This window comes from Megalobrama amblycephala, linkage group LG4, assembly GCF_018812025.1.
Source record: "Megalobrama amblycephala isolate DHTTF-2021 linkage group LG4, ASM1881202v1, whole genome shotgun sequence".
NCBI lineage: Eukaryota > Metazoa > Chordata > Actinopteri > Cypriniformes > Xenocyprididae > Megalobrama > Megalobrama amblycephala.
This window is the reverse complement of record NC_063047.1, coordinates 56,286,507-56,298,765: the sequence shown is the minus strand read 5'-3', so window position 1 is coordinate 56,298,765 and position 12,259 is coordinate 56,286,507. Positions and strand designations below refer to the sequence as shown.

Sequence of the window (12,259 nt, the reverse complement as noted above, 5' to 3'; positions counted from 1 at the left end):
ATTGTATGGCTGAATGGTTTGTAAGAAGCGTTATTCAAGTTACCGCTAAAATAAAACGTAGTCAGCGCTATCAAGTGATACCTGTTACTTTTCTTTGCGCTGTTTAGGATGGCTCAATCAAAGTCGTTTGTGATTAAAGGATAAGTTTCTGAAAATTTGTAAAGCTTACAGGAACATATTTACTTGTATATCTCATGTACAAGAGCCTGATATTTATATATTTACACGGTTATACTTCTTATAGTGCTGATGCCCCCAATGAGACAAAAAACGTACTGAAATTTGATTGTGGCTAAATGGAGAATTTGCCATTCTGAGCCACAAAGCGCCACCTGGAGGAAGACGAGTTTTGTCTAGCAGGAAATAGTGACAGATAGCAACATTTTCCTCTCAGAATGAAACGCACACATTCATGCCGTTTGAGGTTCAAGGAGCAACTCTTCAGTTAGCAAGATCTTGGTCATTTACTGTTTCCCATCCTAAACACAAAGTAAGTTCATCTCAGTTGTGTATACTGACGTGCTTTCTGATATTTATGAAATGCTTGAATTGTTACGCCTTTTGAAAGTTTGAAGTCTCCGTGACATTTACATTATACAGTATTATTAAGTATTAAGTACGGTCACTATTAGCTTCTAAAACCTGTCAAAATGTTACCAGAATCAGCTGTGCACATCTGCCTCTCAGATGTTTTAGAGTGTGTAATCTAAGGACTGCTTTTGAAAGTTTTTCATTGCATCAAATCTCAAAGTGTCTTGTCCGCCAGTATTTCTGCATGCCTGCTTCAGATGTATGGCAGGCATGAATGTGTCAGAATCACTCATTGCTCATTCGTTTAGAAGATTTATTTTCATAAAATCAGTGGACAGAATAACATAATTACCATCAAGTTCCCAACCACTCAGGATGTGTTCATTCAATTGAGATCATTTTTTCTTTTTAAAAAATATATTTAAATAATTTAAATTATGATTATCATTTTTATTTTTAATAATGTAAATGTCAAAATAAAATGCTAAATGATTTAATTGTTTTATATTCTAATAATTGAATAATAATTAGTAATAATTAAATTAATAATAATGAACTAATTTAAGCATTTTTATAATGATTTTATATAAGGTAAGATGTTAAATGTAGTAGGCTTACAGGTGAACAACACTATATTCAAATTCACATATATTATCTGTATATATATAGCCTTAATATGTCCTCTAATGCACTTGCTTTTCAGGTGAATTTATTTTATTTATTCATTTATTTTTAATTTTAAGGATGATTAAATGTGTGGGGGGGGGAGGCGGGTGGGTATGGTTTTCTGGGAAACAAGACAACAAAACTAATAATCTTTTTTTTTTTCTGCAGTGTATGTAACTATGATATATAATTTTGCAGTTACATCACATGTGGAACAGATCGTGTAAGTGTTTGTCTTCCATTTGAATCTACAGGACGATGACACAGCCGGCAGACTCTATTCTACACAGCGGTTACTTTCACCCCACGCTCCGATACTGGCAGACCTGTGCTGCAGACCTTAGACCAGATAACCTCATATATCCTATCTTCATTACGTAATTCCCCCCTCATATTTATTTGTTGATGGTATATAGGTTCAGGAGTTAAAGGCTTGTTTAAAGTTGTTTAAATTTGCTTGTTTAAAGGTACTATTGTCCGTTTGTTTGATTGAAGACAAATAGTTATGTCTCTCTCCAACTGATTTTAACAGTGACAGTCCTGATGCAGTGGAACCAATTGCAAGTCTACCTGGTCAAGCGAGGTATTATCCTTTATTGTCAAACACTCTTTTTTTAAATTTGTTTTTATCCTCTCATCTTCGTTTCTTAACTGTTACCAAAGTAACAAGTATCATTGAATTGACATTGGATTAAGGAATATAATGGATTACTAATGGAATTTAACATGAAGCTAGACTGTTATGATCAATTTTAAACATTTAAAGGAAAACTGGCACTTGACGTTAATGATGTTCCTAATAGTGTGTTGTTGTTGTTTTTTAAACAAAGTGTAAAGTCTTTAACCTTCAGAAAGTGTTTATCTTGCTCAGGACCTCAACCCTGTCATAAAAGTTTGGGACAAGGACGAATTCTATTTAAAACCCTGAGTTTAGCAGAATTAAGCTGTCATTCAATAGGGTACCTAGTTTGGGGCCAGAGGTTGATTTGTAGTTGCCTATTTTATTATTAATTAATATATACATTTTTATACTAGTTTAATCAATTTAGTCTTTGATGTGTTGCATAAAACTTGCATGAGACTCTAGAATGACTGTGGGCAAAAAAAATTGAAATATACAATATGTGCATAGTTGATATAACAAAGATGGAGTTTGCATGTAAAGTTTGGGCTGGTGGTCTGAGATAAAATTCATGCAGGGTGGAGCTGGAGGTAGCCAACAAAGAACAAAGATAAGCAAAGGATCCGTTTATTCTGGGTGGTTAAGTCTTCTTGTTGCTTTTGCAGTCTAAGTGAGGTCTGGTTACATAGTAATGTAATATAGACTGCATTCAAAAACGAATACTATCATGCTGGTTGCTGCTTTCTTAAAAAAATAAAAAAAAAATAAAAAAAAAAACGACGTGAAAAAAGCACATTATGCATCAGTTAGTAATAAACAGTATTTTGTTATTAAATGACATAATAGAACATTATCAGAGCTGATAATAAGGACTGCCCGATGGCCCGGGGCCAGTGTGAACGACGCTCGGGACAGTAGACGGAACTGTCACTTGCCCGATCGGGCCAGTGCTGTCGGGTGTGCGTTATATATCGTCTATGATATCGTAATTGTTGATTTAACGATCTGATATTATCATGTATTGTCCTCACTTTACAAAAACAAAACAAAAACGCACCCATTGAGTGCACGCATTCACTACATGACATTTTCTGGAAGGTTGGACTAGTGTGCGTGCATTTTTAGAGTGCACACAGCGTGATTTAGTCTATTAAAATGCCTTTATAATGCCCCCAGAATTCAAGATTAGGGGCAAAAATGCCCCAGTATATCTTTTATATTTATATAATTTAATATAGTTAACCAATATTACACAAAGAGCGCCATTTTTCTCCAAATATTAGCATGATTACAAATCTGATATTGATTTTATTCAGTGTACAGATTAATGAACAAGCACTTCATATCAAGTGACTTATGTTTAAGACACCAAATCGACTGTTTCGCTACTAAAATAGTTCCAAAGTCCACAGCGTCTCTGAGCAACACTTCCTGAATGAATCAGCCGTTTGAATGAATCGGTTGAATCTCAATGATTCGCTCATTAACAGCGATTCGCTGCCACCTACTGGCGGGTTTAATTTCACATTTAAAGTGTCTTCATTTTTTTTTTATAATTTCAAATAACAGTACTTAGCGTTTTATATTTTCAACATTAAAAACATTTTTATGCATCTGTAACTGCTCCTGACTGATTAACTGTAAAGTTTAATCTATTCTACAGTTATATAGTTATACATAAGATTACAATTTCTGTACCTGCAAAGCTACTGTATACATCCACTTTTTTACATGAAAAGCTTGAAAAGCACCATTTATTTCATTTTTATGTTTGTTCTGTTTATTTGTGCTATTACTCGTAATTTGATTATTTGTTCATATTTTATTACTTTAACTTACATCTAGTAGCTTTTGGTGTCATAACCTTATTTATTGAGGTTAAATATAACAAAGACAACAAAAACAATAACTATGCTTATTTTATAGGCCCATTTTCTAGTCTTTTACTTTTATTAATTTTTTGTTGTGGGGCCAGTGAAAATTTTGGCGGGGCAAGTAAAAATTTGAACCACTGTCCCGACTGGGCCAGTAGAAAAAATCCTTAGTGTTGAGCCCTGATTATGCTGCATGTTTCATTCAGAGTGAGATGCCTAGTTATCTCAGACTTAGAAACTTTACATTTTGTGTAAAAAAAAAAATGTCTTAACTATTTGAAATCTGATCAAATAAATTGCTAAATAGCAATGATAGTTCACTTATGTTACTATAACTGAGAGAATTTTGAAATATAAAGAAAGCTCTTGTAAAGTAAGTCCTGGTTTCTAAATAAAATTGACAGAGTCATTGTGCCATTGCAGCTGCTGTTAGAAGAAACTGTTAGTGTCATGAAACTCAGGACTACAGATAGCGTTAGTGTGTCATATAAACAAAAATGAATGGCATTGTAGTTAAGAAATCTTTAAGACACATAATGTTTATTCTGTTGATTTCAGATATGGCGTTAATAAGATAGAGGGTTTACTTCGTCCCCTTGTGGATAAAGGCCTGAAGTGTGTGCTGATTTTTGGAGTTCCTGCAAATGTTGCGAAGGTCATAGAGAAGTCAAATGGTTTCAGTAATATTGCTGTAATTAATTTAAATCATAGAATTTTATGAGGGAGTTAAATATTGTTTCCTTGTCTTCTCATTTCCTGTCCTAGGATGAGAGGGGCTCTGGTGCAGACACAGATGATACTCCTGCAGTCCTGGCTGTGAAGAAACTTAGGAGCACATTCCCTGATCTTGTGTTGGCCTGTGATGTGTGCCTTTGCCCCTACACCTCTCATGGCCACTGTGGTTAGTTTCTGTATTGGATCTGCTTACATAATTTTTTTATTGTTTTCATGTTTAGTTTTGGGGGTTAATGCATTACAAGTAACGAGAGTTATGTAATCAGATTACTTTTTTCAAGTAACTAGTAAAGTAACTCATTACTTTTAAATTTAAATCTAAGTTTTCAAATTTATTGCATGACACCTCTCCTGTACCTATGTTGAGAGAAATCAGGAGTAAATGCAGAGGTGTTGTGTGCACTGTTTGTACTTCTAGACTAAATGTGAGCATGCATTTAACCATCTCACTTGCACAAAAACATATTCAGTATTGCTCAAAATGAATAAAAACAGTGGAATGCAAACTAAATACTATGCAAGCCTGCAATAATGAAATATGTTAAATCACACAAATATACTTTACGTATTTAATCTCACTTTATTAACCAATTTCTTTGCTGCTGACCTTCGATGATCCAATTCAACCATACAAAAAAGCAACAACGACTTTAGTTAAACATCACATTTGTTTCTTTTTTTGTGTGTGTTTATTGCTTAAAGGCAGGGTATAGGTGATTAGCTTCAAAAACATTTTTTTTGTTATGCTGGTTAAAAGTCTCGTCACATCCCGATAGCAATCACTAAGTTGAGCAGTCTAATTGTATTTATTTGTATTTATATCATCTATGGAAGGCGTATCGATCCGAGGCATATGATAGGATATCCTACCTGCTTGTCAACGTATGATTTTACATACCCTCACGCACCCTGTTCGCGTAGACCTCACGCGTCATCAGCGCATTTCATGATGTGCAGAGTTAAGACAGACGCCAGTCACAAGCACTACAACCAAAACAGCAGCCACGTTTTACAGTTCCTTCAGAATTAAAACAATGACTTTATGCTGCATTCACGCCATAACTACCAAAATTTGGAAACCTGTGACGTTATATTCGGAGCGGGTTGTGACTCGAATTTATATGTTTCACTGGCAACATGGCAATCAACGCCAAAATGAATCTGCAGCAGTCAGGTGGTACAGGTCAGTGCTCTTTAAAGGGTTAGTTCACCCAAAAATTAAAATTATGTCATTAATGACTCACCCTCATGTCCCTCCAAACCCATAAGACCTCCGTTCATCTTCGGAACACAGTTTAAGATATTTTAGATTTAGTCCGAGAGCTTTCTGTCCCTCCATTGAAAATGTATGTACGGTATACTGTCCATGTCCAGAAAGGTAATAAAAACATCATCAAAGTAGTCCATGTGACATCAGTGGGTTAGTTAGAATTTTTTGAAGCATCGAAAATACATTTTGGTCCAAAAATAACAAAAACTATGACTTTATTCAGCATTGTCTTCTCTTCCGGGTCTGTTGTCAGTCCGCGTTCACGACTCCGCAGTGACGTTACGTGCTTTGAGACATGAGATATTAGTTTAACACCATCTCTCATGACGCTTTTGCTCCCTGCTGTGCGCGTTCATATGTTTTGGAGGAGGCGTGGCTTTGGAGACCCTCTGAAGGGAGGGTGGGATCTTTTGCTTTCAAAGCTAGCTCGCTATTGCTAGCCTCTATGAAAATGACCTACCCTGCCTTTAAGTAAGAGTGTTGAACTTTCTTCTACTGTGTCCTATTTTTCTGCAAACCAGAATGGCAGCACAGCTGTAAGGTTTGTTTGAGCTGCGCCCTCTTCTGGGCAGGAGTGAATTTGCATTTTCTTCTACCTAAAGCCCTGGGAATACTTTGTTTTTTTGTTTTTTTTTACACACTGCCGAATGCACAGCCTTGCAAAGTACACTTCACTTGACTCGTATGTGTACACAGGTGTTCGACGCATGTGCAGTTTTGAGCATCTCTCACCACGAGTTACAACCCATGCAAATATATTTGTATTCTTTCATTCTAGAGTTGTACAAATGAGTAAGTACTTTCTAACCTCTTCGCACAGTCTGTCGTCTGTGTAGGAATCCATTGTCGCTGTAGCTTGCATGCTTTCTGGTCTGTTCTGTTTATGCAGGTTTTATTCGAGTACCTTGTGAATTCACGCCCCCAGGGCACAGTTGCCATCTTGTGGATAAACTAATTAATAATAATAACAAAAAAAATTAAAAGCGCATATGCGACCGATTTACAAAAATCCGGCAGTACATGTAGAGTACACGCATATTCTTCTGATGGCAAAATTCGCTTGGGAGTAAATTTACGCTGACCCTCGTGTACGTGTAAAAAGTGAAGTATACTTTAGGCTTTAGGCTTATTCACTTTTGGTGTGAAAGGGCCTTTACATTTGCTAAAAATAGAACTTTGCTAATAATTACTTTCCCCAACAATGTTCATGTTAAGCTTTGAACAGAACTTTGAACACCTCTGAACATGTACAAATGCTCCTTTAATCATAAACAGAGGTGGGATGACTACTATCATAGACACCTTTAGTCTTGTCTTTTATCAATCCTGTGCTGTTTTTTTACCTGGTATTTTTAAATGAACCTTTTACAGTGAAGCTACCACAGTGTGATTTTTTTTATTTTATTTTTTTTTTTTACTTTCTCTGTGGCACCGTTAAGGAATCCTGCGTGAAAATGGCAGCTTGGATAATGCTGCAAGCTGTTTGAGGTTGGCTGAAGTAGCTCTGGCTTATGCTCGAGCAGGTTAGTCCAAAATTATAATAATTTATAGTCAATTACACATAATATTAGAATTTTTGAATAATAGGTCTATAGAAGTCATCAGCATATTAGATCACACTTTTTCTCCCCTTAGGCTGCCACATCATCGCCCCTTCAGATATGATGGATGGACGAATTGCAGCCATTAAGCAAGCACTAATCTCTAATGATCTTGGCAACAAGGTAGAGAAAACGCGCTTGTGTCACACAATATAGTTAAATAGAATATAGCAGATACAGACTCAAGTTCTTTCCCCTTTCTTAGGTGTCAGTGCTGAGCTACAGTGCTAAATTTGCCTCCTGCTACTATGGACCATTCAGGTAGTGTACAAATATTCCCTTTACCAAATTTCTTCTTAGTTCTTATACATTCTTATAAGATGAGATCACCAGGATGTGTTTATTCTTTGTAAACCAAAATTGAAAAAATGTCTCCTTACTTAACATTTGAAGGGATGCTGCCCAGTCAAAACCTGCTTTTGGAGACAGACGATGCTATCAGCTGCCCCCTGGTGCCAGAGGACTAGCACTTCGGGCCTGTGTAAGAGAGTGTTGAATCTGAACTACTTAAACAGCAATGATATAGCAATCCAGGACACTGAAGCAAATTTTGAATTACAGAAATGGCCACATTGACTAGACCTGTGTTTTGTTCCTATTGTATATTTTATGGGATACTGCAAGTGAAGTAAAAGTATAAGGAAAGAATTTTTTTTTTGCTGGTAGGACCGGGATGTGAAAGAAGGTGCTGACATGCTGATGGTGAAACCTGGATTACCATACCTTGATATTGTGAGAGAGGTCAAGAATAAGGTAATAATTGTAGAGTCAGTGTATAATTATATTTATGAATTTTGAATCCTTTTCTGATACCTCATGTTACATTTCAGCTTGAAAATTTGATCTTACATTGTAGATATTTACAGTAGTCCCAAAACTGTATTTGGACACTTAAAGGGATAGTTCACCCAAAAATGAAAGTTATCACATAATTTACTCACCCTCAAGCCATCCTAGATGTATATGACTTTCTTCATCTAAACACAATCATATATAAAAATTCTCCCCATATGGCTGAGCTTGTAGATTTCCATTGTAATTTTTCTCCCAGTCATCATTTGAGATATTCAGATTTCCCTCCCTCCTCCATTTGTCTTTAACAAATCATATTATCAGGCACTGCTTGGAGAAATCCTTTGTAATTTTTGATTCAGCCTTACTTACTGCTAAGAATACCTTTAATATTCCTGACTCTGCAATTTCTAATACTGGTCTGGTATTACAATCAATATAATGTCTTACTTTAAGGTATCTATAAAAAATATTTTGAGCCCATATTTAACCTTTAATGATTCAAAACTTTGGATTTTACTTTTACTAAAGAAAGTGTAATAATTAGAAATCCCTTGCTTAACCCAAATTCGAAATCTATCGTCTGCTCTGTTTGGGACAAATTTCTGTTGTATTTGCTCTAAATTATTATGTAATTATGTATAATTCTATTAATAGCCCTATCCGCTTGTTGTTTCTTTAAATGACCCCCCCCCCCCCACACACACACATTTTATAATAACTTTGTTTAAAGAACAAGAGTTTTTTTGTTGTTCTTTAGAGTATATTTCCTCAATCTCTTTAACTGTTTTCTTAATATCTTACATTACCTCATGATTCATTGTAGCCCTGTGTTCTTCAAGTAACCTTTTTAATTTAATTTCAAGGTCTTGTAATTTCTGCCTTCTAAGTGTCTTTAAGCTAGATGTGCATGCTATGATTTTAACTCTCTTACTACTTCCTTAAGAGCATCCCAAAAAGTCAACAGAGAGACCTCTCCATTGTCATTTATCTCCATTTTTTTTTTTTTTTTTTTTTTTTAATTTCTTGATTTGAGAATTATTTAAGATATCTCAATTCATTCTCCAAACTGTTGACCTTGATTTCCTGTTTAAAGTTCTATTTAAAGTTCTAGTTTATACATATAGAACTATGATCAGAAATATCCATTGTTCCCAAATCAGTTATCAATCAAATGCAGCTCCTTTTTAAAGATAAAAAATAGTCTATTCTAGGATATGTCATAAGAAGATGAGAATAGTGGGTATAGTCATGACTTTTGGGATGTAATTCTCTTCATACATCTATTATTCCTGTCTCTTTTAACAAACCATTCACCTTATTACTTAATGGTTTTACTTCCATATTACTTCTAGAACAGTCTAACTTGGAGTTTAAACGTATGTTAAAGTCACCTCGACATATTAGTAACCATTAAATCAAATACTTTACTGTAGACATTTCAATCACACTAAAAAAACAAACCAAGTTGAGCTGAAAATGGACAAGACCAGCGATTGGGTTAAATGTTTGCCCAACATGCTGGGCAGTTTTATTTAACCCAACTACTGTTTAAAACTAACTATATGGCTGGCTTAAAATTAACCTAAAATATGTTGGAAATTAAATATTAGATGCATAATTGCTAGATGCAGTAATAATAATCAAATGGTGAACATTTATTAATAAGCAATTTAATAAAGGTTTAATTATTATTCATTAAACTTATTAATAAATGTTCATTTATTAAACATATTAATAAATGTTAATTTCCAACATATCTTACAATATCTACATAACAATATCTTAGCATATAGCTTCCCCTTTAACTGAACAAACATTAAAAACCCAACAATCAGAAATCAAGAAATTTGAAATGTTAATTAACCATATAAAGAACATCAGAAGCAAATTGTTTCAAAGTGACTCAAACAGTTGTAAAGGTGCTGTATTTCATTTTTATATATATATATATATATATATATATATATATATATATATATATATATATATATATATATATATATCCTTTACAACTGTTTGGGTCACTTTGAAACAATTTGCTTCTGATGTTCTTATATATACTAAAGCATAAATATACCATAGTAGGTTGGCAGAGATTTAGGAAACATGCTAAGTTCAAATGCTTGTTTCTCTGAAAAACAATGCTACAGCCAATTATTCTACTTTGAAATGTGCTTTCCGTGAATGTCTGATTTTGTTTTGGTCTGTCGTCTGTGTGATCCCACCCACTGCCAATTTACCCAATAGTATTTTGACACCCCGGGTGCACGGGTCACTGTGTGAGTGTTGCCAGCGTATTGCCTGCAGATTCTACCCGATGTAGATTCTACCCGATGCATCAGCAATGAAAACATTGCAAACGTATACATTAGCTGATCAACTTAAATTCAAGGCTCGTCTCATTCCATTGTCAATTGCGCTCGTTCCTGTTGCGTCTCAGGAGGATGGAGCGAGAAAAACAACTCCTCCATTGGACTCTTCACATTTCCAGGGTTCTCGGAAGTCATCATAGTTGGGTAAACTTCTATAGTGGTGAATGGGAGACAACAGCAAATATAATTTTTGTATTCCCATTTGCTCCAATATCCAAATAAAAATTCTATGATAATGTTTCCACGACTTCCCAAAAGAGGGAATAAATATAGAGAGATTGATTGCAGCAGTCAGGAGAGAGAATTGTGAAATTTGCCATCACTCCCTAAATACATATGATTTACGCATTCAACCAGCTTTTATTTTTCAGTAGAAACACTCTCACAGTGGTGTTAATTTGTTTGTATTATTATTATTATTATTTTACTGCCAATTTACTGCCAAGGTAATATCACACAAAGTGTAGCATAAAAAAAAGAAAATATGAAAAACTTTATTAGATTTGCAATGTGGCTAACTGTGAAAACGCATTATCACAGTCTTCCTGTTCTGTCTTCCATCAGCACCCTACTTATCCGCTGGCAGTGTACAATGTATCAGGTGAATTTGCCATGTTGTGGCATGGAGCTGAAGCTGGAGCTTTTGAGCTGCGCACTGCAGTTATGGAGGCTATGACTGCCTTCCGTCGAGCAGGTGAGAAGGGAGACACGGAAGATAAAGTAAATTAACTGAATCTGTTGAGGCCAGGTTCTTTGAAATTGTATAAAATTAATGATTGCAGTGCCTTTGGGCAGGACCTTGGTGTCTAAGTAATTTTTAAGTAATTTTTCAATGTATTCTTATTTTCAGGAGCTGACATCATTATCACCTACTACACTCCACAATTGCTCTCATGGTTAACAGAATAATCTGTTGGTTCTCCTATGTGAATAAACTTGGATTAAAGCAAATCTACTGTCTCTCCCTGAGAGTGACACTTAGGGTTAGAAATAAAACTCACAAGCAAATATTAGTATCTGAATCGGCCTTTTCACAAGATTTTTTTATATGATTTATGTATTTAGTTAGAAACGCATTCAGCCAGCTTTTGATTTTTCTACTTTTCAAATTTTGCCACGTTTAGTGTATTTCTTAAAAAAGAGTTTTCATTAAGATATGTTTCAACAGCCTACATTGTAAACTCTGTTCAGCTCTGAACAAAACACCCAGCCATCTGTTCCAGCCACTGTGGAACATCAGGTGTTTTAATATGAAGATCCATATATCAAGAGCAATGATGCAAATGACACGGTAAACCATGTATTAAAAATTGTTTTTATATGTTACTTTGATGATAAACCAAGTGATGGCTCACCACTATTAGAAATGGAGCCAAGAAAAGTGATGATTAACTGGGGAGAACAAGAAGAGGATGAGTTAATAAAAATTAAAGACCTGACGAACACCCATTGGTTGAGCAAAGCTGGGGGCAAGGTGTAAGAGAAAATGAGAGTTTTGACTGAGATTGTTAGATGTTCCCCAGCATCTCTGCTTTGTTGTCTATACCAATAAAGTCGAAGTTTTGGCATCTGGAACTTTGTGACTCGAGTGATTTCTTACAAAGAAGAGAAAACTTTTTCCATGAAAAAAGCATTTTTGTAGCATACAGATGTGAACAGAAATGGTTTATGGGCATTTATCTGTGAGTACATCATGTACATGTTTTAATTTTAATGTCAAATCGTATCCTTTATTTATATAGCACTTTTTACAATGCAGATTGTTTCAAAGCAGATTTACAGTGATAGCAGGA

General features: G+C 34.9%; 1 protein-coding gene across 1 annotated transcript; it reads left to right on the top strand.

The window, feature by feature from the left end:
* Positions 1 to 46: 46 nt before the first annotated feature.
* alad (aminolevulinate dehydratase) lies at positions 47 to 12,041 on the top strand. Its single transcript, XM_048190131.1, has 12 exons — positions 47 to 490; positions 1,452 to 1,574; positions 1,730 to 1,780; positions 4,252 to 4,348; positions 4,459 to 4,594; positions 7,138 to 7,221; positions 7,334 to 7,422; positions 7,505 to 7,560; positions 7,693 to 7,780; positions 7,966 to 8,052; positions 11,031 to 11,160; positions 11,317 to 12,041. Exons 2-12 carry the CDS (start codon positions 1,456 to 1,458, stop codon positions 11,373 to 11,375), a joined length of 996 nt encoding a protein of 331 aa, XP_048046088.1. The 5' UTR covers positions 47 to 490; positions 1,452 to 1,455; the 3' UTR covers positions 11,376 to 12,041.
* Positions 12,042 to 12,259: the final 218 nt, after the last annotated feature.

Excerpts from the sequence above, each read along its gene's own strand:
- alad (XM_048190131.1), top strand. The coding sequence starts at position 1,456 with ATGACACAGCCGGCAGACTCTATTCTACACAGCGGTTACTTTCACCCC. Across the intron at positions 7,423-7,504 it reads CTAATGATCTTGGCAACAAG|GTGTCAGTGCTGAGCTACAG; the intron begins GTAGAGAAAACG and ends CCCCTTTCTTAG. Across the intron at positions 11,161-11,316 it reads GACTGCCTTCCGTCGAGCAG|GAGCTGACATCATTATCACC; the intron begins GTGAGAAGGGAG and ends TCTTATTTTCAG.